Source organism: Fopius arisanus, unplaced genomic scaffold, assembly GCF_000806365.1.
Source record: "Fopius arisanus strain USDA-PBARC FA_bdor unplaced genomic scaffold, ASM80636v1 scaffold00070, whole genome shotgun sequence".
Lineage (NCBI taxonomy): Eukaryota > Metazoa > Arthropoda > Insecta > Hymenoptera > Braconidae > Fopius > Fopius arisanus.
The window spans coordinates 575,756-599,744 of NW_011887809.1; the positions used below are offsets into that span (position 1 = coordinate 575,756).

The 23,989-nt window shown below is 39.1% G+C and overlaps 6 protein-coding genes across 7 annotated transcripts; 4 read left to right on the forward strand and 2 right to left on the reverse strand.

The window, feature by feature from the left end:
* The first annotated feature begins 2,754 nt into the window (after positions 1-2,754).
* LOC105269545 (uncharacterized) lies at positions 2,755-5,968 on the forward strand. Its single transcript, XM_011309884.1, has 7 exons — positions 2,755-3,325; positions 3,401-3,668; positions 3,926-4,131; positions 4,202-4,434; positions 4,741-5,021; positions 5,195-5,327; positions 5,674-5,968. Exons 1-7 carry the CDS (start codon positions 2,774-2,776, stop codon positions 5,966-5,968), a joined length of 1,968 nt encoding a protein of 655 aa, XP_011308186.1. The 5' UTR covers positions 2,755-2,773.
* A 3,607-nt stretch (positions 5,969-9,575) lies between these two features.
* On the forward strand, positions 9,576-12,557 carry LOC105269547 (uncharacterized). The gene is made up of 7 exons (XM_011309886.1): positions 9,576-9,896; positions 10,265-10,544; positions 10,606-10,817; positions 11,103-11,347; positions 11,410-11,699; positions 11,786-11,915; positions 12,074-12,557. Exons 1-7 carry the CDS (start codon positions 9,576-9,578, stop codon positions 12,366-12,368), a joined length of 1,773 nt encoding a protein of 590 aa, XP_011308188.1. The 3' UTR covers positions 12,369-12,557.
* Positions 12,558-12,770: 213 nt separating this feature from the next.
* On the forward strand, positions 12,771-13,703 carry LOC105269517 (heat shock factor-binding protein 1). The gene is made up of 3 exons (XM_011309839.1): positions 12,771-13,106; positions 13,191-13,257; positions 13,498-13,703. The coding sequence occupies exons 1-3, from the start codon at positions 13,002-13,004 to the stop codon at positions 13,584-13,586; spliced, it is 261 nt and encodes an 86-aa protein (XP_011308141.1). The 5' UTR covers positions 12,771-13,001; the 3' UTR covers positions 13,587-13,703.
* Positions 13,704-13,794: 91 nt separating this feature from the next.
* Positions 13,795-15,609, reverse strand: Fam92 (CBY1 interacting BAR domain containing protein Fam92). Of its 2 annotated transcripts, XM_011309840.1 has the most exons (8): positions 15,524-15,609; positions 15,346-15,447; positions 15,158-15,286; positions 14,837-15,017; positions 14,526-14,750; positions 14,406-14,438; positions 14,142-14,303; positions 13,795-14,022 (listed from the first exon to the last, which is right to left on the reverse strand). In XM_011309840.1, exons 1-8 carry the CDS (start codon positions 15,553-15,555, stop codon positions 13,900-13,902), a joined length of 987 nt encoding a protein of 328 aa, XP_011308142.1. In that variant the 5' UTR covers positions 15,556-15,609; the 3' UTR covers positions 13,795-13,899. The 2 variants fall into 2 exon arrangements, with proteins under 2 accessions (XP_011308142.1, XP_011308143.1); XM_011309841.1 differs by lacking the exon at positions 14,406-14,438.
* Positions 15,610-15,781: 172 nt separating this feature from the next.
* On the reverse strand, positions 15,782-17,690 carry LOC105269521 (secretion-regulating guanine nucleotide exchange factor). Its single transcript, XM_011309843.1, has 4 exons — positions 17,599-17,690; positions 16,710-17,271; positions 16,063-16,434; positions 15,782-15,975 (listed from the first exon to the last, which is right to left on the reverse strand). Exons 1-4 carry the CDS (start codon positions 17,623-17,625, stop codon positions 15,806-15,808), a joined length of 1,131 nt encoding a protein of 376 aa, XP_011308145.1. The 5' UTR covers positions 17,626-17,690; the 3' UTR covers positions 15,782-15,805.
* Positions 17,691-17,791: 101 nt separating this feature from the next.
* Positions 17,792-20,745, forward strand: Cdc23 (cell division cycle protein 23). Its single transcript, XM_011309842.1, has 3 exons — positions 17,792-18,049; positions 18,120-19,632; positions 19,922-20,745. The coding sequence occupies exons 1-3, from the start codon at positions 17,946-17,948 to the stop codon at positions 20,030-20,032; spliced, it is 1,728 nt and encodes a 575-aa protein (XP_011308144.1). The 5' UTR covers positions 17,792-17,945; the 3' UTR covers positions 20,033-20,745.
* Positions 20,746-23,989: the final 3,244 nt, after the last annotated feature.

Sequence of the window (23,989 nt, forward strand, 5' to 3'; positions counted from 1 at the left end):
AAGCCTTAAAAAAATAACGCTATCATATTTTTATATAAAAATACGAATTTTCCCTGAACTTTTCAGGAATTGAATAAAAATTGTGTAAAAAATATAATTAACTCCGATTTACGTAATGAAAAATCTTTTTCCGTGCGATTTTTTGATGAATTTTCCCTTTCATTCATCAACTCACGGATTCCAGAATCCTGAACATCTACTACATAGCTCTCTACGTCTGCACAATAACGGCATTGACAACCGTGAGTTTCTTTCGTGACGTGCCAAAACAGCAATTATATTACCGCGCCTGGTTGCCCTTCAATTACTCATCCCCAGGTAGATTCTGGGCAGTTTACATGCACCAGGTGATAGCCCACGGATTTGACGCGTGTATGCACGCAGCTTACGATACCGTTGCACCGGGAGTGATGATCCAGGCGTGCGCTCAGTTTGCGATCCTGGATCACCGGTTCCAATTGCTCCCAAAATCAGTGAATCAGTTCCGGGATAAATCGGCTCTAGATTTCCCTCAGGACGACTCCAACCAACGAAGAAGAGTTCTGAGGTTCGAGGCGAAGAAGCTGGCAGAATGCGTGGAGCATCATCTCCAGATATTCCAGTTAAGTAAACAAAAATGGAAAAGTTATTAAAGAAAAATTGATGGAGCTGTCTGGAAGACGATTAAAACGAATTCTGGTATTGATTCCATTGCAGATTAACGAAGGAGAACAATGAAATATTTGGAATACCAATTTTTCTTCAGTATTCATTGAGCTCGGTGATAATATGCCTGAGTGTCTTGAGGCTGTCCCAAGTCAATACCTTCCATCCAGCCCTCATCTCCGTCATTCTGTACCTCATCTGCATGATATCCCAGGTGTTCATGCCCTGCTATTCTGGTCATCAGATCACCCTCCAGGTAATAATTAATGCTATCTATTTTGAAACGGTGATAATTGGAAATTTGATCAGAGCTCCAAAGTTAGCGATGCTATCTTTAGCATGGACTGGCCGGGCCTGGGGGTTGCTTCCAAGAAGAGTTTGATATTGATAATGCAGAGAAGCCAGAAGCCACTGCTGTTCACCACCGGCTACATCATCACTCTCTCTATAAATTCCTTCAACAGCGTGAGTCATTTATTATTTATCAATCGAAAATTATGATTGACACTTCTGAATTCATTTCAGCTCATCAAACTCTCGTACTCGGTTTTCAACGTGTTGCATAATTAAATTGAATGTACCAGAAGCTCTTCCGGAGGGTGCCATTAACAATTGTTAATGGATGAGTGCAATAATTAATTTTATTCGACAATGATTCAAGAAAAATACAGAAATACCCTCGAATCATTAATTCTTCTCAACAAATTCGTCTTGTTTAATTCTTTCAAATAATTCCTGGAGAGCCTCAGAAATATATTTTATTTTAGTCAGACCAGATTGTAGCTATTAATCAATTATTAATTAAATTAATTGTATGAATTCAATAAAAAATGGGGGTAACGAATAAACCGTGAGGATTTGATTTTGAAAATAGCTACTCCGGGGGATATCTCGGAATCTAAAGGAGATAATAAAATTTTTATAATTACCTTTTTCGTAGGTCTCATTGCACTCTACAAAAAAGATTCTAATAAAAATTTTGCGATCGCCCTCGGATTCCAAGATATTTCTGGAAAACTCTAGTAACATGTCGGCTTTATCCTTTACTTATTCCACTGCAGAATTAAATTGCAACACTTCTGGAGAAAATGCTTTAGGTTCATTTAATCATTCTGGAATGGATAGTAAAAGTATAATCGAATGACACCCGATTCCATTAGCCTCTTCTCAATTACACACATCTCATCTCTCGATTTAGTCTCTCGATTTAGTCTCTCGATTTAGTCTCAGGATTTAGTCTCTCGATCACTCGAGCTTGTCCTCGCTAATTTTGGAGGAATCGTGGCATTTCAACATACTCAGCTTTGCACTGGCGTGATCCCAGGTACTAGTGCATCGGATCCAATAGCTGTGTTTGCAGATAATATGATGCTGATGAGTTGCTGTGTGTAATCATGGGGAAGCCGAGCGTTAAATTACACCATTCCAAATAGTATATCCTCCCGAAATTCCACTACTGCACCCCTCATCCCCTAAAAATCATTAACTCCCGCAATAATCACTGCATAATTATCAATTTGACTAAACAAACTTCAATTTTTTAAATTTATTTATCAATATTCATTCAACATTTGCGATTACAATTTTCTACGATTTTCTGGTCTCCCAGAAAATTCAAGAAATCAAAATATTAATATTGTAACAATATAACAATTAATCATTTAAATAATTTATACGGATCTTTGAGTATTTATTTATTGCATAAATAAATGAATAATTTGTATGAAAAAAACTCACATTTTGAGTTTTTCTGGAAATTTCGGAGATTTTTAAATCTGAAAATAATTGTTGTGGAGTTCCTGTTTACGTTTTCTTAGATAAATAAATAAAAACACGCGAGATAATTTTTTACATTGTCATCCGGAAGTGCGACATACCGATTACTCTATCTTAAAACCAAATAAATAGGATTGACCTAGTAAGAATGTAGGTCACTGGAAATTCCGATGAGGAATCCTCCCACAGTGGCGATAGCCCCGGGTGACCTTTCCCCGAATTTTTCGCCGATAAGAGAGATGCGGGACCCATCAAAATGTATCACCGAAAATCGTGGATGCCGTCATCTGCACGTTATTTTCAACTGGTATAAATTCATTCTCTAAAAAGTGAAGAAAGCAAACGGTTCGTGATGCCTGTGAAGACGGTGTCATTTCTGCAGGCTGTCCTGGTATTGTCTGCTCTGGGCAATTGTCAGGGTGAGGTGTACTACCCGAATATAATTAATGAGGGATTCAATATCCTCAGCCGGGGGAACAGGTACAACCTGGAGACGGCAATCAGACTCTTGTACAAGCCAATCTGGGCCTACGGTACGGATGGAGTTGAGGCGTTCAGTCTGTCTCGGTTGCTGATGATTTATGGTGAACCCGAGGACCTTCTCAGGACCTGTCAAAATTACGGGGGACTCTCCATCGATGGATTGATCCTCTTGGAGAAGGGCAGAGAACACTGTGGACTCATTCGTGAGTTCCAGGAGCAAATTGACGAGATGAATTCTCGGATTGATGACATTGATTCAGATTACAAACGACTTGTCGAGGATTATCAGTCTGGAAACCATCGAGCGTCTTCGGTCGACGATTTCTATCAGTTCGTTGTCAGTGGATGTGAAAATACCATCAACTCCACCACCACCTCCACCTGCTTCTTTCATCGGGTCGCAGGGAATGAATTCAAATTGGTACGTACAGAGAGAGATCAGAAAAATGCAAATTACTAGAAAGTTGGAGTAGAGGAAAAATATCGGATTTTTTAGATTCGGGGGACGACTCCGTTCCCCTCAACGAGGTCCATTCATCAGGAAGTCTATCTGTCTTACCTGAAGGTTAGTCTTGCTCTTCTCAAAGGCTTCGCCGCGGAAGTCGCCAGGATTCGGCATTCAGCATATAATCCGAATACCAAAATTGAGAAGCTGCAGACTCTCTTCGTCCTGCGTGCTGCCAATCTCGCTAGGATTACTCATTCTGCTCTCAAGGTCGCACCGGGAGACATCATCCCCGGGGATCCCGCGGAGTGGGTCGAAGGTTTCAAAATTTATCTCAAATATTATCACCATTTCTTCAATTTTTTGAAAATTTCATTCAAAAATATTTTCGTATGAATTGCAATGATTAATATAAAATTTCATGAAATAATAAAATTAAAATCATAAAGTTACAGAATATGAATTATCCAAAAACAGAAAATAGTTTTTGCATTTATAGTTATAGATGATCACGCGAAATTGATATTCGTTTCGGAATTTCAATTATTTTGAATTCATTTAAATTAATTTGATTAGGGGGTAATTACATCCGTCTCAAATGGTTCGTGGATCAAATAATCGTGAACGAAGCGGATTTGAATGAAGACAATTCCTGTTGGAAAAGCTGTGACTATTACGAAACAACGGAATTCCGTAAAAATTCTCCAGCGAGTGGAAATGACTTGTGCCGTGGAAAAGTTCACAAATGCCATCGTCAGTCTGCAGGAGCAGTTTGTCCTGCGGTAAAAGAAATCCGGAAATCGCAATAGACACGTAAAAAAATCGTGTGCATTAAAATTGTCGTGATTGCAGGCGTTCCATTATGGGAGACGTTACGGAGGGATCAAAGGCGTCACCAAGAACTGGCAGAATCTTCAGTTGTCGAATCCACTGGCCTGTCAAAGCATCGACGATATTTACTACGTCAAACCGTCTTTGCTCGTCAGGTGTGACGTCTGCACGTGCTTTTGTGATAATTTCGAAAATCCAGAAACAATTCGAAAGTTCAGTCTCCGGAATGCGACTTCAAATATTGATTACAACATGTCAGTATTTCCTTTTTCATTAATATAACAATATAAAATGGTTTAAATCTTCAAAAAAGAACAGATTCTCTGGAGAAATAGTATTGACTATTTTATGTGAATTTTTCTCATAAGGAATTTTCACAGAAAAAATCCGGAAATTAATATTTTTATTTCGCAATATTCGGAATAATTGCTTCAAGTAATTGATTAATTCAGGTAATTAAATATTCATTGTTAATTCATTAATACAGTTGTAATATCCTTGTGCCTCTGGAATTGCTCATTTTGGATGGACTTGACTGGAATTTAATTAAAAACTTCTAGGATCATAACTGGAGTTAGATTCATCGAGTCAGGGGGTGTGATTCACCTGCAGATTCAGGAGGCACGACTGCTCAGGTTTGGAGTCATTGATGCTGACTCTCGGCAGTGGATCCCTGTGCAGAATATAGATCTGAAGGCAGACACTCATGATTATTACACTCTGCGGTATCCGTATGAGAGGAATATCAGTTTGAACACTGTGAGCACTCGTGATGAAAGTGTTCGCAGGTTTATTTCCGAGCAGAGCCCGGAATTAGGAGCGCATCCCCGTGTCCTGACAGGTACAGCAATCCCGGAATTCTTTATGGGGCAACTCCACGAGAAATGGAATAAAAATCGAGGCCTTCAATTTCGTTCCTAATTATTTTCGTTGTTCTGTTCATTTCATGAATTTCCCATTTTTTAATGACCAGGAAAAATTTTATTCTCGTAAACATTTTTTTTTATCAATCAGGTCTCAGGTTGGCGAAAAATCATGTGAAGCAACTGGTCCTTGGGGTCAGGCTCACTGCGGTGGACATAACAAATGGAAAATTAATTATCAAAGAAAATTGGAACGGCTGGGTTTATCCTAAATATGACAGACCGTAAGTTCAATTATCATTTTTCGAATAAAATCTGTGGAGAAATATTTGTAATCCAATTCACCCTGGCCTCTACGAATTTTTATCTTGAAATTCGAGTTAATACTAATTAATTATGTTAAGTTGCAATAATTTTATTATTATCATGACATTTTTTAGAGAAAAATTATGGATTTATTGATAATCGAGTATATTTTTATTTATTCCATTAATTTACCGGAAATATTGCAATTTTCAAAAGAATGAGTAAAAATTTCGTGGACAGTATTAAGCGTCGGGGTAATTAATGGTGTTAATTTCGTTCTGCGTAATTGACGAGCTGTGGGATTAATTAAATCATGAGTTACAGAGATCACGAGATTAAGCTAGAAGAGCCCGACATTTCCACTCTTGCTGAGGGAGCGAATATTGAGATCAGGGGTGAGGGAAGGTACGTCGCATTCCAGCCGACTGATAATTTGAAAGACTTTGGTCAGACCACGGTGCCATTCCTGGACAGTCAGGATGTCATTGCCGAGCCCCCGATTCCTTTATCGGGCGCAGGATTGTACTACAAGGGACAGAAAGGCTACGGCGGCTTCATCGGCCTCAAATTGATGTCCTTCGATTTCTCAGAATTTGTTGCAACCGAATTATCCGTGTAATGAGTGTACACGTCAAATTAATTGAATCAATAAAGAGAGAAAAAAAAACTTGTCACGAATTCCAGACAACTTTATTGAATTCCCATCCAGTCTTCATAATTCTTTCAATTGTGTTAAAGTATTCAATTAGAAATGTTTTAAAAAACCGCATCACGATTTGATCGTTCATTTTATTAAAATATAGTCGCATTTTATATTTTACAATTATCGGATGAGTGAAAAGGAATAAAAAAATATAATCTGAAAAATCGCTCCTAAATAGGTCACAAGATTTCAATTTCCTCCAAACAATCTACACAAATTTCCAGCACATTTAACAGTAACAGTAACAGCTCTTAATGAGGCCTACCCCGAATTCATCACTGATAAGATAAGCACGTGGATCCAAATCCCTTCCCACTCATCTCCAAAGTTCATCCAAAAACAACTTTACTGACAACTTGCGAGTTTTCTCTTCAGTCATTTAAAGTCAACCGGAAGAACCGCTTGGTAACTCGGTACCAAGATGACAGTGAATTTTTTTCTCTATGCAGCAGTGGTGATGTCCCTCGGCAGCTGTCAGGGACAGGTCTATCACCCTCACATCATCAACGAAGGCTTCAACATCCTGGGCTACGCGAACACCTTGGACATCAATTCAGGGATAATGAATCTCTATAATCAGCTGCATAATTACGACAGGGACCTCGCTGAGAGTCTGTTACTGAATGATCTGTTGAGGATCTATGGAGATCCCCAGAAGCTCCTGGGGACGTGTGACAATCACCTGGAGATTTCCACGAATGGAGCCAAGCCGTCTCCATGTGGATTCATTCAAAATTTCACAACACAGATCCGCGAGATTGAATCTCGAATCGATTCGATTGGGGAATATTACAGACGAGCTATCGATAATAGAGAGGGGCAGAACGGCAATTGGCGACAATCTGTTGACGATTTCTATACATCAGTTATGAAAGGCTGTGGAAATATCGGGAATAGGTCCATGTGCTTTTTTCATCGGGCAGCAGGAAATGAACTCAAGACCGTATTTATTACAATATCTATAATTTATTGATTATTGATCGATTCCATAATTAACAGAATTGTCATTTCAGTTTGACTTGATGAATTATTATAAATTTTGGAAAATCGATTTCTTATCGTGACGATTTCATGATTAGAATAAATTTCATAGATTCGTGGGAAGACACCGGCTTTTCCAACGAGATCAACCCACCAAGAGGTTTACCTCTCATATCTCAAACTGACGATCGCCCTTCTGAAGTCTTATGCCGACGAAATAGTTCGAATCAGGCGACACAGTTCCTGGACTAGTCAGGAGAAGCAGATCGAAAAATTGCAGACAGAATTCGCTCTGCGAGCTGCCGATTTCGGGAGAATGACAATCGATGCTCTAAAAATTGCCCCAAAAGACATAATTCCCAGAGATCCATACGAACATATTGAAGGTCTGAAAATGATATACCCTCAGTTCGAGCTTTATGTATTTTCTCTAGATTTTTACAAATTCATTTTCAACTGAATCTCAGGACTGACGTTCATCCGCTTGAAGTGGTTCGTCGAGCAAATAATCGTCAACGAAGCGAATTTGAACAAAGACGCGTCTTGCTGGAACAAGTGCAACGATTATCAAGTAGCCGAGTTCAAAACCTACGGGGAGGTTCCCTTCCAAGGGTTAGAAATATGCCACGGCGTCATCCACAAGTGCTACCTGCAACCACTAGGACAACTGTGTTATGCGGTAATAAAATAATAAAAAAACCTAAAAATTACCTGATTAATTACTGGGGGATATTCCAGGCACCGCATATGAGGAGACGTTATGGGGGAATCAAAGGAGTCACTCGTAATTTGAATAATCATTCGGTGTGCAATCAGGGGGTCCGGAATACCGATGACACCTACTGGATTAGAAGTTCCTGGTTTGACAGGTGCGATATCTGCACGTGTCTCTGCGATGACTTCCGGAATCCCCTGACAGTTAGAACATTTAGTCTGAAACCAGTGACTTCGGATGTGTACGCTAATATGTGAGTTGATATAATTTGAAATTGATTAATCAGATTAAACAAATTCGGATAATAATTTTTCGAAATTGTAATTAATCGGAGGTTAATTTTAATTTCGATTAATTGAACTCATCTCAGGGTGATAACTGGATTGAGATTCAAGGAGATGAGAGGTGTCATTCACATTGAAGTCCAGGAGGCACGACTGATGAGACAAGGGGCTATCGACAGCTTCACCAGGAGGTGGATTCCAATCCAAAATCACAATCATCCTGAGCCTGGACTAACGAATGACGATTATTTCACGATGCGTTACGTATTCGAGAGGAGTGTAAGTTTGAGCTCTCTGAGCTCTGGTGATCGATACGTTAGAGAGGTGATCCTGAAGAAGAGTCCGCACCAGGCTAATTACTCCCGAGTTTTGACAGGTACATCGCGATAATTGAAATCAAAGAAATATCAATCAAATCACTCGATAAATTGCTGCAATTCATTTTTTTTTCATATGCATATTTCTCCAGGAGTTAGATTGAGTAGGAGCAATGTGAGTGCTCAATTGGTAATTGGTATTAGGCTGACGGCTGTTCATACAGAGACAGGAAGATTGATTCGAGATGATAATTGGGACGGTTGGGTGTATCCTGAGCATCAGGGCGGGTAAGGGCGACGGTAATATCGATGATTAATTGCATTATTAATTATCCCACGAACTGCAGGACTTACGAGATAAAACTGGAAGAGCCCGACATTCCGATCTATGGCCCAGAGGTGAATGAAGAGGTCAGGGGTGATGGGAGGTACGTCAGTTTCCAGCCAAGTGATAATTTAAAGGACTTTGGTCAGACTACGGTGCCATTCCTGGACAGTCAGGATGTCGTTGCTGAGCCTCCAATTCCCCTATCTGGGGCGGGATTGTACTTCAAGGGGCAGAAGGGCTACGGCGGATTCATTGGACTCAAATTGATGTCCTTCGATTTCTCAGAGTTCGTCACCACTGAATTGTCTCGGTGGTAATTTCAGTCGATTTTTTATCGTCGTCACAATGATTTGAATCAATTAATTTAATTGATTCTGGATCTAAAAAAATTTATACAATACGTACCATTGTAGTTTCATCCAAAATGTTCCATTTATTCGAGAGACTAATTGGACTCGATCGAATGAATAAATAATTACGGTGTATTGTCTGAAAATTTCTATTCGAGAAAATCCTTTCATCGAGTGTTATCGTATCGGTATGTGGACATTTAATTATGATAAGAGAATCGAATCCCGATGTTGCCTGCTGTATAAATAAGAGTTCGCAGGGTTTAAATGATTCGTTCATTGATCTCCAATTGTCTATTCGGTGTGATCAATGCGTGAGGATGTCTCACAATTTTATTTTTTTATCAACGTTAATTTTTATTTCACTCCATTGCGATGGGCAATCGGTGGGAGGAAATTTGCCTCCGGATATCCTCAATACGGGATACAAAATTTTGAAAAATTTGGAGAATAGACGCCAAGTGTTCGAGGAAATAGACTGCATCTGGAAAAGAATAGTTTCTAGACACTCGTCTCATTTGTCCAACGAATTTCATCGTAGAACACTGATGGGGTTGTTTGGGGTCCCAGCAACCACTCCGTCAGGGTGTCTCAGTGCTGGTGGCCTGCAGACGATGAGAAATCCGTCGGGAATATGTGGACCGAGCATAATTAAAAACATAAAACTCATTGAAAACTTTGCCAATCATATTGACTCGATTAATAAGGCCCTGTGCGCGGTTCAACTCAGGTATCAGAATTTGACTGAGGAGAAAGTTTCTATCCCTTTTAATGAGACGAACTTTCATTTGACGGATCGTTTGTATGAAATCGTCAGCGATCCCTCAATTCACTTCTTCCATGCCATTGCCGGAGAATTTTTCTCACAGGTAAGTCTGAATAATAATTAATTCCATAATTTCACTGTTTTAATTGCAATTAAATAATTCATCAGTACTGGTATTCAGTACGGAAATTTAATAATTCCTTCAACAACTTTTAGTTTTTCTATTGTTAATTCGATAGGAAAAAGGAAAATATTTAGAATTTTCGCGATCGAATATGTAATAAAATCAAAGAAAATAAAATGAAATTTTAACGAGAGTAATTTGGAAATAGAATAGAAATTTAATCAAATTTTTGGGGAAGTGGAGCAGAAGTTCAACTGACACTTCCAGCAAAGCTCCTGAAGCTATTATATCCTCGATTTTTTAAATAATTAAATCAAATGCCTCGAGTGTTTATTCTCGTTCTCCAGCTCGGAGGGAAACGTCCAATTTCCACAACATATTCATCAAGTGGAGAAATCTATCACACATACTGCGTAATTGCAATGACCTTGCTCAAAGGGTACGTCACAGAGAGTTATAATTACCACGACAATCCCAACGTGCGGCACAGAGATAAAAAAATTAAATTCATTTCGACGAAATTTCTCATGCACGTGCATAACATCGCGAAACTCGCGATAACTGCTCTGAAAATTGCATCCCGAGATATAACACTTGGGGAGCCCTCGGAGTTTACCCATGCAAAAGGTCAGGACCCCTTTATTAGTATTAACAATTATGAGAATTATTGCAATAAAAAATATTGCAGGCTCTCCTTATGTCGAGCTCAAGTGGTTCGTCAGTCAAATTATTGTGAGTGAAGCTAACATGCATCCGCAAGGTACTTGCCAGACTCAATGTGATTTTTATAAGGAATCGAAATATTATCCTTATGGCTCAACACCATCCAGCCAAAAGGACGTATGTCATGGCACAATGTCTCAATGCCGTCACCAACGTCTGGGGTGGGTTTGCCCAGCAGTGAGTCTTCCAATAATTTATTCTCTTATTCAAATAATTTCATAAATCTACAAAATAAAAAAAGAGAAAGCAACTGGAAAATAATTTACGTAAAAGACATGCGTCAGTGAATTAAAATGATTTTTATTCATTTATTTATTACGGTTTATATTAAAAATGAAAAACCTAATGAATGTGTTTGAGAAAAGATAATTCAGTCAGAGGCAGATTATTATTTTCGAACGTTCATATATTCCAGAGTTGGAATTAAATTTTATTATCTCATTTGTTCGTTGTATTTCGAAGGACGAGTCGAGTTTGAGGCGTTACGCGGGGATAAAAAGCTCCAGGAGAGAGCCTTGGCGATCTCTGGGGAATACTGACAACTGCTCCAGAGGTGATGAAAAGCATACTTTTGATATGTACGAGGCAATACCTAATTGGTTCACCAGGTGCTTGGTGTGTACATGCATTTGCGATGAGCACAAAAATCCAGAGACAATTCGGACGTTCAGTTTGCAAGAGGTCGAGACGAATATAGCGGAGAATATGTGGGTTTTTCATTTTCTGTGGAATGATTCAGGAGCTTCGTGTTAATTATTAAACTCCACAGGGTCATAACTGGACTGCGATTGGTAGAAATAAATGGAACCATTCACATTCAAAGGCAGGAGGGGAAATTGAAGGGTCTCTATGCCGTGGAATCCCCGAGCTGGATTCCTGTTGACGCTTCCATTAAGAGGAATAAAAAAGGATGTATTAAGGAATCTTTTACACTTCGTTTTCCGGATCGGGCAATTGTTCATTTAGACACTATTAGTACTCGGGATGAATTTGTTATTGATCGTCTCACGAGCAATGATCCAAATTATACAATTTCAGCAGTACCTTATTTTTTGACAGGTTTGAATTTAAAAGAACATTTACTTCACGCAAAACTAGTCTATTGTTGATTTTATTGGGGAGGTAATCTTGATCATTTTTTTCAGGAGTTAAATTTGGAAATGATAACGGGCGTTTGAATTTCGGTATCAAACTTACTGCTTGGGATGCTAAGACACAAAAATTGGAGAACATTAGATTTGATAACTGGATTTTTAATCAAGAATCTTCCAGTAGGTACGTGGTGTGATCAAGTATGAATTAATTTCATAGAAAAACAGAGGATTAATTCTCTTCGACTTCTCGAGAATTTTCTATTTTTTTTTTGTCCATTCTGATGAAATCTTTTAATTTTTTAATGAGATTCTTGTTAAAATTTTTTATCGGGGTTTCAGGAAAGAAATTAATTTAGAAAACTCCGATATTCCAACTAAGACGAGAGACAATGTCGAAGCTGAAGGTCCTCGTTATCTCATGTTCCAAACAACTGATAACGTGAAAGATTTTGGACAAACTACGGTGCCGTTCCTCGACTTCCGGGAAGTTGTCTCATGCCCTCCAATGCCGTTATCAGGTGCTGGACTCTTCTACAAGGGAAAACCAGGATACGGTGGAGTAATTGGTCTCAAACTTGTCTCTATGGACTTTTCTCCATTTGTCGCAACAGAATTGATGGATGAGGAGAACTAATTATTGATGTGCATTCCATATCCAAGTGCTTCACGTGAATGTCCAGAGCAAACTCTCGAGAAAACCGAAATTTCCTTCAACTTCTGGCCAGAGATCTTGTTTAAATCAATTTCACCCCTTCCAAAATAAAAAAAATGTTCTCTCTAGTTATCGAAAAACTTCTCCTTCCTTATGAATATTGAAAATTGGTTGCATTAAAATATTGGAAATTTTAACTTGAATATTTATTGGACACCTGGTTCTTATGAAAAAATTTCAATTTTAAAAATCCCTAAAAAAACTGATAAATAATTTAAATAGATATTTAATAGAAATCATTAGAATAGAATTCGATGGGTCATTCCGTCATTTTTTCGCAGCGGTCCGTTTTCAGGATTGCGGCGTCAATAAAATTTTAACAAATTGTTAAATCAATCAATGGTACCACTTGCGGGTATCCACAGGATGAGGGCAATGATCGAAGCAACTTGGCGTGTCCTCTCTGTGAAATAATCTCGCATGCGCCAGGATTTCGAACACCCCTGGCTAAAGTCGATGGAGTGAATAGAGTTCATAGTAAAGCCTCGAGTTACTCGGGTCAACCTTCCATATCCGTTCAACTCATTGTGATAGAGCCGAATAAATCCCAAGGACATGGCTGACATTAAGGAGCACGTCAAGCCCGATCAGGAGGACGACGAGAATTACGCAATCAGGAACAATGCCGATCCTAAAAATATGCAGGAGCTGACACAATTCGTGAGTTCTCTCCAATTTTCAGTTTTGCAATTTGACACATCTTTTGACAGGTGAAATTACGAAATTCTCTTCATTCGCTTTCAGGTCCAGACTTTGCTCCAGGGAATGCAGGATAAGTTTCAGGCGATGTCTGATCAAATCATCGGGAGAAATATCCTTTTTTGGGTTAATTACATGATTCTGAAGCCTGAGTTGGCATGAGTTAACGAACGACTGTCACATAACCTGAAAAATTATGTAAACTATGGTTCTCACTATTTTTGAAGGCCTTAGAAAATCGAAAAATATTTTTTGTAGAGATTGAAAAGAAAAAAAATAATTGATGGAATGCATTCGATAAAAAAAATTTATTCATACGTACGAAATGTATAAAATCCTCAATGAAAAATACTAGACGAAATGGGAAATCGAATAGACGACCTCGAGAAGAATATCGCCGACCTGATGACCCAGGCTGGGGTAGAGGGTGCAGACAAGTGAATCTATTCCATCCAACAGAGCACTAACGAATTCAACAATTTCCACTGAGCCATAATTTACGATATTATTTGTTATCACGGAGGTTTATCAATAAATTATACATTTTTTCCAGGACAATACTTGTGGTTGTTATTCGGGCTCTCAGGAGAAGGACAAGTTCCTCATCACCGAGGATACGAGGGAACTCTGGCCTCGAGGCATCGGGGGGAAAAGTTTCAGGACGAATCGTCGAGGGGATTTAGGGATTACTGTCTTCGATAACACCTGATAAATTCAATTTTATTGAGTTAATTGGTATTTATGGAGTGGATGGTTACGTGGATTTGGGGTTGGGTCTCACTGGACGTCGCTGGATCGACTCCTCGGACTCTTCTTCCTCAGTGGAGTCTCCGTATTCCTCGACTTGAACTGAGTCCGATGATGCCTTCAGAGAGTCCTAAAATTCATTATGATAATTGTTTTCCATGCGAAAATTTATCCAACCACGTCGATTCATTTTAACTCTCCGTAAAATAGTTGATGTGAAAAATCGAATGATTTTAATTACGAACTTACAATTGACTCTGTAGGTCTGCTAGCTAATTTTTTCAAGTTCAATGGTGAGGATGCGAGACGATTTGCTAAATTCCCCAGGGAATGCGACTGCCGGAAAGATGTTCTCCTCACGGTGTCTAGACGTGCCATCGTTTCAGGAACATTGAGAACCTCTCGAAATTCCTGGATAATTAATTAATTGATGAGTTTACGATGGAGAGTACAATTCATCGCGCAACTAGAATAGTTTTCACATTAATTAACGATTGAGAAGGTATGCGTTACCCCGCTATTCTCTCCTCTGGCTACTTGATAGTCCTGTATATCACACATTCGATTTAAATACACAAAAAACCGGGGATTTACGATTCGTTAATTGATTATTAATTTTTCCTACGATGTTACCTCTAAATCTCTGGCTTCATCGATGTCAGCAATGTCTCGATACGCCTTCGTCAGAAGTTCCACAGTCTTCGTGTGAAAACTCAACTCAATGCTCACAAAATCGAGGAGCAAGTGCTTAAGGTCATGAAGTTTCTGTTTCTCGAAGGAATCTATTTGCTCCTCCAGACCCTTTATCACTCGTGAAACTTCCACTGAGGCTTTCATCAATTCTGATTCAGCTTGGGACTGAATAAACGTTAAGAATCAATTCGGGCATTAATAAATGAATGAATCTTCGTCACAGGATTGATTTTATTCGGTTAAAAGGATACGATCAATTGTCTATTCCTGGGATTCTTCTCTCGGACTTTATCTAATTGTCTTCTCTTTACCAATTCCTTGTCTCTGGCTGTGAATGTATTTTTCACGTCTTCACGTGCATTTTTGCAAATTATTGAATACTGGGAGAAGGGGGCGACAATTTTTGCATCTAATCTTCGAACTTCTGCATCTCTGAAAGATATTCAGTATTAAAATATTTATTTGAAAAAATATAGGCATTTATATTTAATAAGGAACAGTATGTTCTTGAATATTAACTCGTTATTTGTGAATAATCGATATTTCTTTCAATTTCTGATCAATTTATTCACCTGTAATCCCCGATAACCGATAGAGTAGTGGAAAAATTTCTCAATCCACTGCTAAACGATCGATTGATCGTCTCAGTCTCAGCATACGTCTGTATGACTTTGGCAACTTCGTCATTCTTATCCCGCAATCTAAGACAGAAAATTTCATAAGTGCCCCGCGAATTCATGAATAAACTTTGAATAGTTACCTAGCGGCCTTTCTCGTGTACGCAGCGAATACTGTACATAATTCAGCAAAATGTTTCTCTACCCCAGTTATTCTATCTTGAACAAACTTCGCCTCGTGTTCGCTACAACGAAAAAAGAAAAATTATCCACGTGAATTAAGAAATTGAAATTTCTGTTCGATAAAATATTCAAACTCACCAGACTGACCCCTGCGATCTGGACCTCAGCATTCTGATTACCGAATTTTTCCAAAGAATAGAATATTTCCAGGATTTTTTATCCTGAAGGTACGATATCAGTTTTGGTAAACGTCAGTTTTGTTGGGTTTGTTTTGTTATTGGTAACAGTTGCCTGAAGGCAGGTGGTCACCAGGTGTAATGAAATCCACCCTCTCTATATTATCGTGGATTGCTACAGTGTGTTCATTCGTTCGAGGGACTATTCGTTACGTATATTTTCAATATCTAGGTTTCATTGAGCTTAAATTAATGTCTCCAGGACTGCGAAGGAGTGACCAGCTCCAGTTCCAATCAAAACTCCTCTATATTCTTTTGGAATTGATATTTTTTGGGGGGACCAGACGTTTTCTATGCAACCGTTTCCACAATTTCCATGCTCGTTCCATCCCCACGAGAAAATTTCTCCCCGATCTAATGAAAGAAAATGATTTTTCCTGAATGAAAAAATAATCAATTGAGATTTTCCGGAATTTTATGATCGTGAAAGGGTGAAATTACTGTTGAGTGCGATATTATGCTCCGATCCAATCTCGAATTGTTTGATGTCTGAGATATCGATCACATCATTTGCAATCCATGGGGTTTCCCGACGGGGATGTCCTAGTTGTCCATAAGTATTTCTCCCCCAGGTGAAAATTTTTCCGTCTTCTGTGAGGACTCCTGTGTGGGTCCATCCACATCGCAATTTTTTAATTCCCGAGATGCGTTTACTCAATTTCAGAGGAACTCTGTGTACTTTTACGTGATTAAAATCAGCCCCCAGTTGACCCCATTTATTATCTCCCCAGGTGATGATCACTCCGTCATCCGTGACAGCTGCACTAAAGTATTGACCACACGAAATGCTATTGATTCCTGATATTCCTGGAACTGTCGCAAGGATTATCTAATCTAAATTACAAATTTATAAAGACTAAAACATTTTTTAGAATTCATTTATATTGAATTTATATATTATTTTTGAAAGCCGTATATGCAATTCTTAGATGACGCTGAATTATTTTGTTCTCGTTTTTTTTTCTTTTTTGAATTTTTGACCGTCTGACTTTGACGGGTTATTTTTGTTTTGCCAGAATATTTAACAACGTCCCTTCTGTTATTAAGCTGTCGATTATTGGAGCACTATTTCCTGGAGTGGTAATTACCCGGAAGAAAGGCGTCAGTTTGTCGGAGGGTATCGTCATTCGGATGAAGAATTCCAAGCTGAGATTTGCTACCTGCACCGGCGACTAATAAATTTCCCTCATCGGTGAGAATAACGGAGTGTCGCAAGCCCATCGCAATCCCCTTGACTCTGAAGGGTATTTCAATTTTACCAGGAACATTAGTGAATCCAGTAACGGCTCGCCCCAATTGTCCGAAACAATTGGATCCCCAGGTATAAACCTCGCCGTTGTCAGTGAGTGCAATTGAACTGTCCCATCCACATGCCACATCCTTTATTCTTATATTTTTCAAGGCATCAATTGTTTGTAGATCGAGAATTACCGAGAATTCTGATAAGTCAATCCCTGCTTGACCCTTTTTGTTCCAACCACACGAGTACAATGTACCTGCGTCATCCAGGATTAGTGTGTGACCTGCACCGCCCACTATTTTCGATATCCTCGAAGGATCAAGATTTGTTTTACTGAGATCTACCTTTTCTGGTAAAATCGATTGTTCCGATTCATAACCGAGACTCAATTGTCCGTGCGAATTCGCACCCTAAAATATTTACAGAAATAATTTTACCAAATTTTTCTGTATTATTCATCTTTTTTCTTTCTCTCGCATTGTTTCCAAAGCATATATAATCAAAAAATAAAATGATTGATAATAATAATAATTTAAATAATTATATATTATCAATTTGGAAAGGATAATTGTCAAAAAAAATGGATAATTACCAGATTCTAATGATTTAAATTTTTTAAATATTCGCGGGAGTGCGGAAATTTCCGAGTAGAAAAATTTCACACGTGGTTACTCTTCGTTCTCTATACTAGTGACGATTAAATTTTCATTGAAGACAATATCCAGAGATTTACTCACCCAAGCGAATAAATGACAGCTTCCCATTATTGGAGAATTATTCGTTACACTTGAGATTTTTTTCTGGCGGATTTATGAGCCCAGGGTAATTGTTGATACGTCAATAATCCGGAGTATTAACAATGAATGAATGAATCACGCACTTAGGATATTTTGGTATTGCCGCGGTGACTCACTCGATACATCGGCATTACAGATCTCTGAAGAACCACTTGGGAGATCCAAATTATTTTTCAATTGTGTTTGTAAATTTTTTTTCCTCCATGCAACGTCGCGGAAGGGAATATCCCAGTCGGAAATTTGATCGATCCCCCAAAAGTTTCGAAGAATAATTATTTAATAATACAATGGAGGTGTCTGTGATGAAATTTGACATCAAAGAGGTTAAGATTGACACTCTCCGAGCAATAACCGAGTGCTCCCAGAGAGGATTATTGAACACAACAAAATGGTAAATAAATCTTGTTTCACAATTAATCCATAAAATTTGAATGAACCCTTGAGGAAAAAATTAATTGCAGGTTATCCGAGTTAAACTATTCCCTCCGAGACATAAAGCTCGACGGGCACGACATGACGCAAGACGTCAGCGTGGAGACGAGCCTCGAAGAAGATCAATATATCCTAGCAAAAAGTTACTTCGACCTGAAGGAGTACGACAGAGCATCCTACTTCATAAAATCCTGCAAAAACCGAAAGACGCGTTTTCTGTACCTCTACTCGCGGTACCTCTCCGGGGAGAAAAAGAAGATCTACGACATGACAGATGTACCCCCAGATCCCTTGAAAAACGAAGAGCTGAAACTGCTCTCCAGTGATCTGAGAAAAGATCACATAGCAGGGCAACTGGACGGTTTTGGGTTGTACCTCTTCGGTGTTACCCTGAAGAATTTACGATTGACCCACGAGGCAGTGGACGTCCTGGTGGAATCAACCCACAAATACCCGATGCACTGGGGGACTTGGCTGGAGCTAGCAGGCCTCATAAACGACAAGGAGAAGCTCGACAGCCTGTCCCTGCCAGACCACTGGATGAAGCACTTCTTCATGGCCCACATGTTCCTGGAGTTGCAGCTTCTGGACGAGGGCCTTGCCCTGTACTGCGAGCTGCAGTCCATGGGTTTTGAGAAAAATGGCTACGTCCTGGCACAGACAGCGATAGCAGTGCACTACAGGCGAGACGCTGAGAATGCCATCGAGACATTCAAAAAAATAATCAAGGACGATCCCTACTGCCTAGACAATATGGACACATACTCCAACCTTTTGTACGTCAAGGAGATGAGAGTTGAGCTAGCAGATCTTGCCCATCGTGCCACATCAATCGACAAGTACAGACTCGAGACCTGTTGCATCGTCGGTAATTACTACAGTCTCAGGGCTGATCACCAGAAAGCTGTTATGTACTTCCACAGGGCATTGAAACTCAACCCTCAGTACTTATCAGCCTGGACACTCCTGGGGCACGAGTTTATGGAGCTAAAGAATACGAATGGAGCGATTCACAGTTATCGACAAGCGATTGAAGTGAACAGGAGAGATTATCGTGCCTGGTATGGTCTCGGTCAGACCTATGAAATTCTGAAAATGCCATTTTATGGGCTTTATTATTATAAACAGGCTCAAAGGCTGAGGCCACACGACAGCAGGATGATTCTAGCCCTCGGTGAGGCATATGAGAAGCAGGATAAAATACAGGACGCGTTGAAGTGCTATTACAAGGCCTGCAATGTCGGGGATATCGAGGGGATGGCGCTAATTAGACTTGCCACCCTTTATGAGAATTTGAATGAGGAGGAGCATGCGGCTGCTGCCTACAGCGACTTTGTGATGGATGAGTTTAGGAGCGCTGATAGAACTGAGTTGAGTCATGCGTATAAGTTTCTCACGCAGTATCATTTGAAGCGGGAACAGCTGGATCAAGCTAATCATTATGCTCAAAAGTGTCTGCAATTTGATGAGACCAAGGAAGAGGCTAAAGCTCTACTGAGGACTATTGCTCAGAAGAGAATTAAAGTGGAAGAGATGATTGTTGTAAGTTCTGAATATTCATTTTTAATATTCAGGTCAATAATTCCATTTCTCCTACTCCATTATCCTGGAGACATCAAATATTTTTACGATTAAAAAAAAATAAGTTCTCAGGATATTTGATGAGTATCAGTTTTGATTTGAGCCTCATTTGTATTTTTCGTCTGTTTTTTTCCGATTTTAAAAAATATTATTGAATAATTTTTGAGTGAAAAATCTCAGAATTCATAAAAAATAGTTTTAAAATAAATACTGGGATTTCGTTAAACTCCTCGTTACCATTTTTCCACAGATAGAGGACATGAATGAGACTGATCCCGTGGGGGAAAGAAGTGCCCAGGTGGAGAACACCCCGGGGAGTCAATCCTCCCCGATGAACCTCTCATTCACCCCAACCCAGTGAAAATTCCACATCTCTGCAATGTATTTATAAAGCCTGTTGCTATCAACTACACAATTACCCAACGATTTTTGCCATAAAACCACTCTGAGGGAATTACCTGAATATTTTCTCTATTGTCTCTATTTTCTTTCTTTTCTCTCTCAAATACCTCAACCGCATTTTTCAATTCCAGTGAAATCTCAGAATAATATTGGAGTACGTCACATTCTTTGTAGCCATTCAAAGCACCTTTCACCCTGGATAATTAAAAACGATAATTTATTAGGTGAAATGTTTCGTGAAAGGGGATTATCCTCGGGATATTTTTTTTCGTGGAAATTTTTTCAAAGAAAGTAAAGAGAGTGAACGTGCTCGTTCCCTTTAATGACTTTATTGCAGCCGAGCGGTCCTGGCGCACCTCGTCCTAGTCAATGGCCCCACGCAGTCATAAACACTCGCCCTCTCCCTCAGGTCATTTCCACCCCTTTTACCTGCAGGTGTAATGTTATGATCATTTTACATACACGTGGCATCCTCGAGAGATTATTTTTAAAGATATATCCTAGGATAATCGTAAAGCAATCTGTGCAAAGAAGAAAAATAGAAGATCCACGAAATTAAGGATTTCAAGGAAGTGAAGGTGAGACGAAGAGGAAACCAATGCTTCTCTTGCAGAAAACCAATCGCGGAACAAAAAAAAATGAATTTTCAATAAAGTAATGCGACAATCTTAATTAATTAATTATTAATTAAGCCAGCAAATCCTCCCACCTGTAACCCTTGATTACTTTCGTCTGTCCACCTGAAGTAGGCTGGCCTCTTCAGAGGTATCCGCCCTGGCGAATTTTTTATCAGAACAGTCCCCACTCTCCCCCGAGTACATCGAGGAGACATTCACCAGTAACTCGGGTAAAGATTTGAGTCTGTTATCAGCATTTTAATTTCAATTTGAATTTAATTACTCTCAGTGTACGTAAAAAAAGTTATGATTAATGGATTGAATTGTTGGAAATTTGGAATTTTAACTGCGAAATCTGAGGAAAAATTCAATGACATCCTTAAAAATATCTATTTTCACATAATTCATTATATAACAATAAATAATTCCATAATTAATACAATTTTCCATAATTAATACAAGAAAAAATCGAAAGCTTTCGATCTTGAGGAAAATGAAAAATCCTGAACAATCAATGCCCTCCCCACCGGCCAGTCAATCAACCCCAGACAATCTTAATTAACCCGCCCTTATTTGTGTTGTAATCAAGCCAGCAAATCCTCCCACCCCAAACACCGATACTACTGTAAATATCGCTCCAATTTATTCCATGGACGGCCCAAAATTTGGGTGGGACTTCCCCGATGAGTACCACAAAGGTCCCCGGACAGGTATCAAATCAGAAACTAGGGGGTGGGGGTCGGTGTACCCCTGACGTGCCCTAATCCCTTGATGACCAGCTTCTCCCACCTCCCACCTGTAACCCCTGATAACTTTCGTCTATCCACCTGAAGGGTAGCCTGGCCCTTTAAGAGGTACTCGCCCTCGCAAATTTTTCATCACAACAGTCCCAACTGTCCTCGAAGAAAGTCACAACTATTTTTCGAATCGGTTCTCCGGAGGTGAACGAATAATCCGAAGAAATCGAGTGTTGGTTGAGTGAAGAGAATTTAAAAGTGCTGAAGTTATCGAGTGGTTGAGTTTGTTGATAACTCCTGAAGAACTTGTGATTAATTTGAAGACATGAGTCCTGTTCCAACTGTACGACGGGAGAGACACCAGAATTGGCAGCTTCCCGCCGGCTCCAGCGGGTCAGTGCCATCGACCTCTAGTTCCCGATTGGATATGGAGGAAATATTATCCCCATTGTCCCCCGAGTACATCGAGGAGAAATTCAACAGCATCTGGGGTAAAGATTTTAGTCTATTATCACCGGCATCTCCGGATCCCGTCGAGAAGGACATTACCCTCGCCTGGAGGACCAGCCCGACTCTGGGACAACTCTTGACGCCAACCTCTCTGGAACCCGTCGAGGAAGAAGTACAGGACATCCGGGGTAATAGCTCCAATGTTGGACACCTTTCGTCTCAAGCCTCTGCACAGCCTGTGAAGAACGTCAGGAAGAATCTCAAAGCACGGGCTTTACCACCTTCATTGCCAGTGCCCATGCCCCAGACTCCGATCGTCAACCTTGGGAACAATCTTCCATATCTCATCCCGAAGATGGCGGAGGAGTTTTGCTGTGTGGAACTCGAGTTAAACTTCTCATTCATGCTACTATGGAATTACTTCGCTGTCCTGAAGGAGAGGTATCAGTACACCAAGTCATTTGCAAAATGATGTGGAAATATACATGTGCCCCCGAATTGGAAGTCCAGTGTCGACGTCAGTATTAATCATAAAAAATATGTTAAATCTACTATCACGTTATCAGACACGGAGGAAAATTTATAGTCGAATGTGTCATGATATCATGTCACTGAAATCATAATCGATTTACCATTTTTTTTTTGCTCCAATGAATATTATCTGGGTTTCATCGTCAAGTAGTGGAATTGTCACTGTAAATTTTTCTCCGTGGCCTCAGAAAATATTCCGACAGGATTAAAGTCCACAATGTAATTAAAATAAGAGTTAATTCTCGCAGTTTTATCTCATGTCGTTTCACGTCTAATTACGTTGTCCTCGGACAATCACCGAGTAATGTTGAAGTTTTAAGAGTTAATGTCATTAGAATTGTTCTGGTTGAATTTATGTCCAATTATCTCTGTGCTTTATTCAAAATCATTGAGTCAGTTGTCGCAGTATAGGATTATGATTGTCTTGCATTTTCGAGGTTCAAATGAGGATTAAAATCTGAAAAAAATCTTGAAAATTCCGCAGTAATAAATAACAAAATCCATGCAATGTACTAATTTTTGTCTGTTTCATATCTGTAATAAGTTACAATCTCATTAAGCAATAAATCATTGAATCCTATTGTAATCATGAATTCGTGTACATTTTTAATTAATTCCCCTGCCATCGAATGATATCTCAATAACACGAAAATTCCGGGAAATTATTTCTCGAATTCTCAACAATCTCCTAATTTTTCAATTTACAATTAAAAATGGAGAATTATTCGAATACTCTGTACATTCACTAAATCACGGAAAAATTCATTAATTCCATTAAATTGAAGAACAAGAATTTTTTCAATTCTCTTTTCCTAAATTCTTTTCTCACTCTCCGGAATATTCGCAATCGAATATTTTTATCGGAAAGAACTTTCGAGCATTCGTAGTATTTTATTGTATGTACCCTCGTGCATTGTGACGCAATAAAAAAGTCGTATGAAAATGTGAAATAAAAAAAAGGACGTGAAGACAAGGCTTTTGAGGATAATCCCGGGGGAAAACCCGGCAGTCGGTGCCTGACAGCATAAGCACTGTAACTTTGTTCCCTATTTTTCCACCCCCGTATAATAATCCCTGTCGTAAAATTGCAAACGGCAATGGTCTTTAACTCCCGGCGAAATTGAGCCAAGAGGTATTTCCGGAACTGCTTGAGGTACTCCTAACACACCAGGTCAACCCCTTTTGTGTCTTCTCATCGCCCACCTCATTACGTCTACCTGTTTTTTTTTTTCGAAAAAAATTTTCCAACAACTACCTGTGCAAATACTTTTCTCATTATTCCTCTACTTCTTCACTCATAATCTGAATATGGTTCATTTAAATAAAATAAAATAAAATTTAAATTGTTAAATGTAAATAATTGAAAAATAATTAGACATCTGGAAAAATGATCAATCGTATGAATGATTGAAGTGAACACTTGAGAGTGAAAAAAATTTATACAACAGATTAAAAAAATACGTTTAATTCCCAGAATAATCCCAGCATTTTCCCAACTGCTGTTTTCCCTGATCAATAATTCTAGTGGGCAGAGTCATTATCGGTAGTGCATTGCAATTATCTCGATTGAAATGTCTCCTT

Coding starts and splice junctions, on each gene's coding strand:
- LOC105269517 (XM_011309839.1), top strand. CDS start 13,002: ATGGCTGACATTAAGGAGCACGTCAAGCCCGATCAGGAGGACGACGAG. Junction 13,107..13,190: donor TGCAGGAGCTGACACAATTC/GTGAGTTCTCTC, acceptor ATTCGCTTTCAG/GTCCAGACTTTGCTCCAGGG. Junction 13,258..13,497: donor TGATCAAATCATCGGGAGAA/ATATCCTTTTTT, acceptor AATGAAAAATAC/TAGACGAAATGGGAAATCGA.
- Fam92 (XM_011309840.1), bottom strand. CDS start 15,555: ATGCTGAGGTCCAGATCGCAGGGGTCAGTCTG. Junction 15,448..15,523: donor AGATCGCAGGGGTCAGTCTG/GTGAGTTTGAAT, acceptor TTTTCGTTGTAG/CGAACACGAGGCGAAGTTTG. Junction 14,439..14,525: donor ATGAAGCCAGAGATTTAGAG/GTAACATCGTAG, acceptor TGTGATATACAG/GACTATCAAGTAGCCAGAGG.
- LOC105269521 (XM_011309843.1), bottom strand. CDS start 17,625: ATGGGAAGCTGTCATTTATTCGCTTGG. Junction 17,272..17,598: donor GCTGTCATTTATTCGCTTGG/GTGAGTAAATCT, acceptor TAAATATTTTAG/GGTGCGAATTCGCACGGACA. Junction 16,435..16,709: donor AACTGACGCCTTTCTTCCGG/GTAATTACCACT, acceptor TCCTTGCGACAG/TTCCAGGAATATCAGGAATC.
- LOC105269545 (XM_011309884.1), top strand. CDS start 2,774: ATGCCTGTGAAGACGGTGTCATTTCTGCAGGCTGTCCTGGTATTGTCT. Junction 3,326..3,400: donor CAGGGAATGAATTCAAATTG/GTACGTACAGAG, acceptor CGGATTTTTTAG/ATTCGGGGGACGACTCCGTT. Junction 4,132..4,201: donor CAGGAGCAGTTTGTCCTGCG/GTAAAAGAAATC, acceptor TCGTGATTGCAG/GCGTTCCATTATGGGAGACG.
- Cdc23 (XM_011309842.1), top strand. CDS start 17,946: ATGGAGGTGTCTGTGATGAAATTTGACATCAAAGAGGTTAAGATTGAC. Junction 18,050..18,119: donor TTATTGAACACAACAAAATG/GTAAATAAATCT, acceptor AATTAATTGCAG/GTTATCCGAGTTAAACTATT. Junction 19,633..19,921: donor AAGTGGAAGAGATGATTGTT/GTAAGTTCTGAA, acceptor ATTTTTCCACAG/ATAGAGGACATGAATGAGAC.
- LOC105269547 (XM_011309886.1), top strand. CDS start 9,576: ATGGGGTTGTTTGGGGTCCCAGCAACCACTCCGTCAGGGTGTCTCAGT. Junction 9,897..10,264: donor CCGGAGAATTTTTCTCACAG/GTAAGTCTGAAT, acceptor CTCGTTCTCCAG/CTCGGAGGGAAACGTCCAAT. Junction 10,545..10,605: donor GGAGTTTACCCATGCAAAAG/GTCAGGACCCCT, acceptor AAAATATTGCAG/GCTCTCCTTATGTCGAGCTC.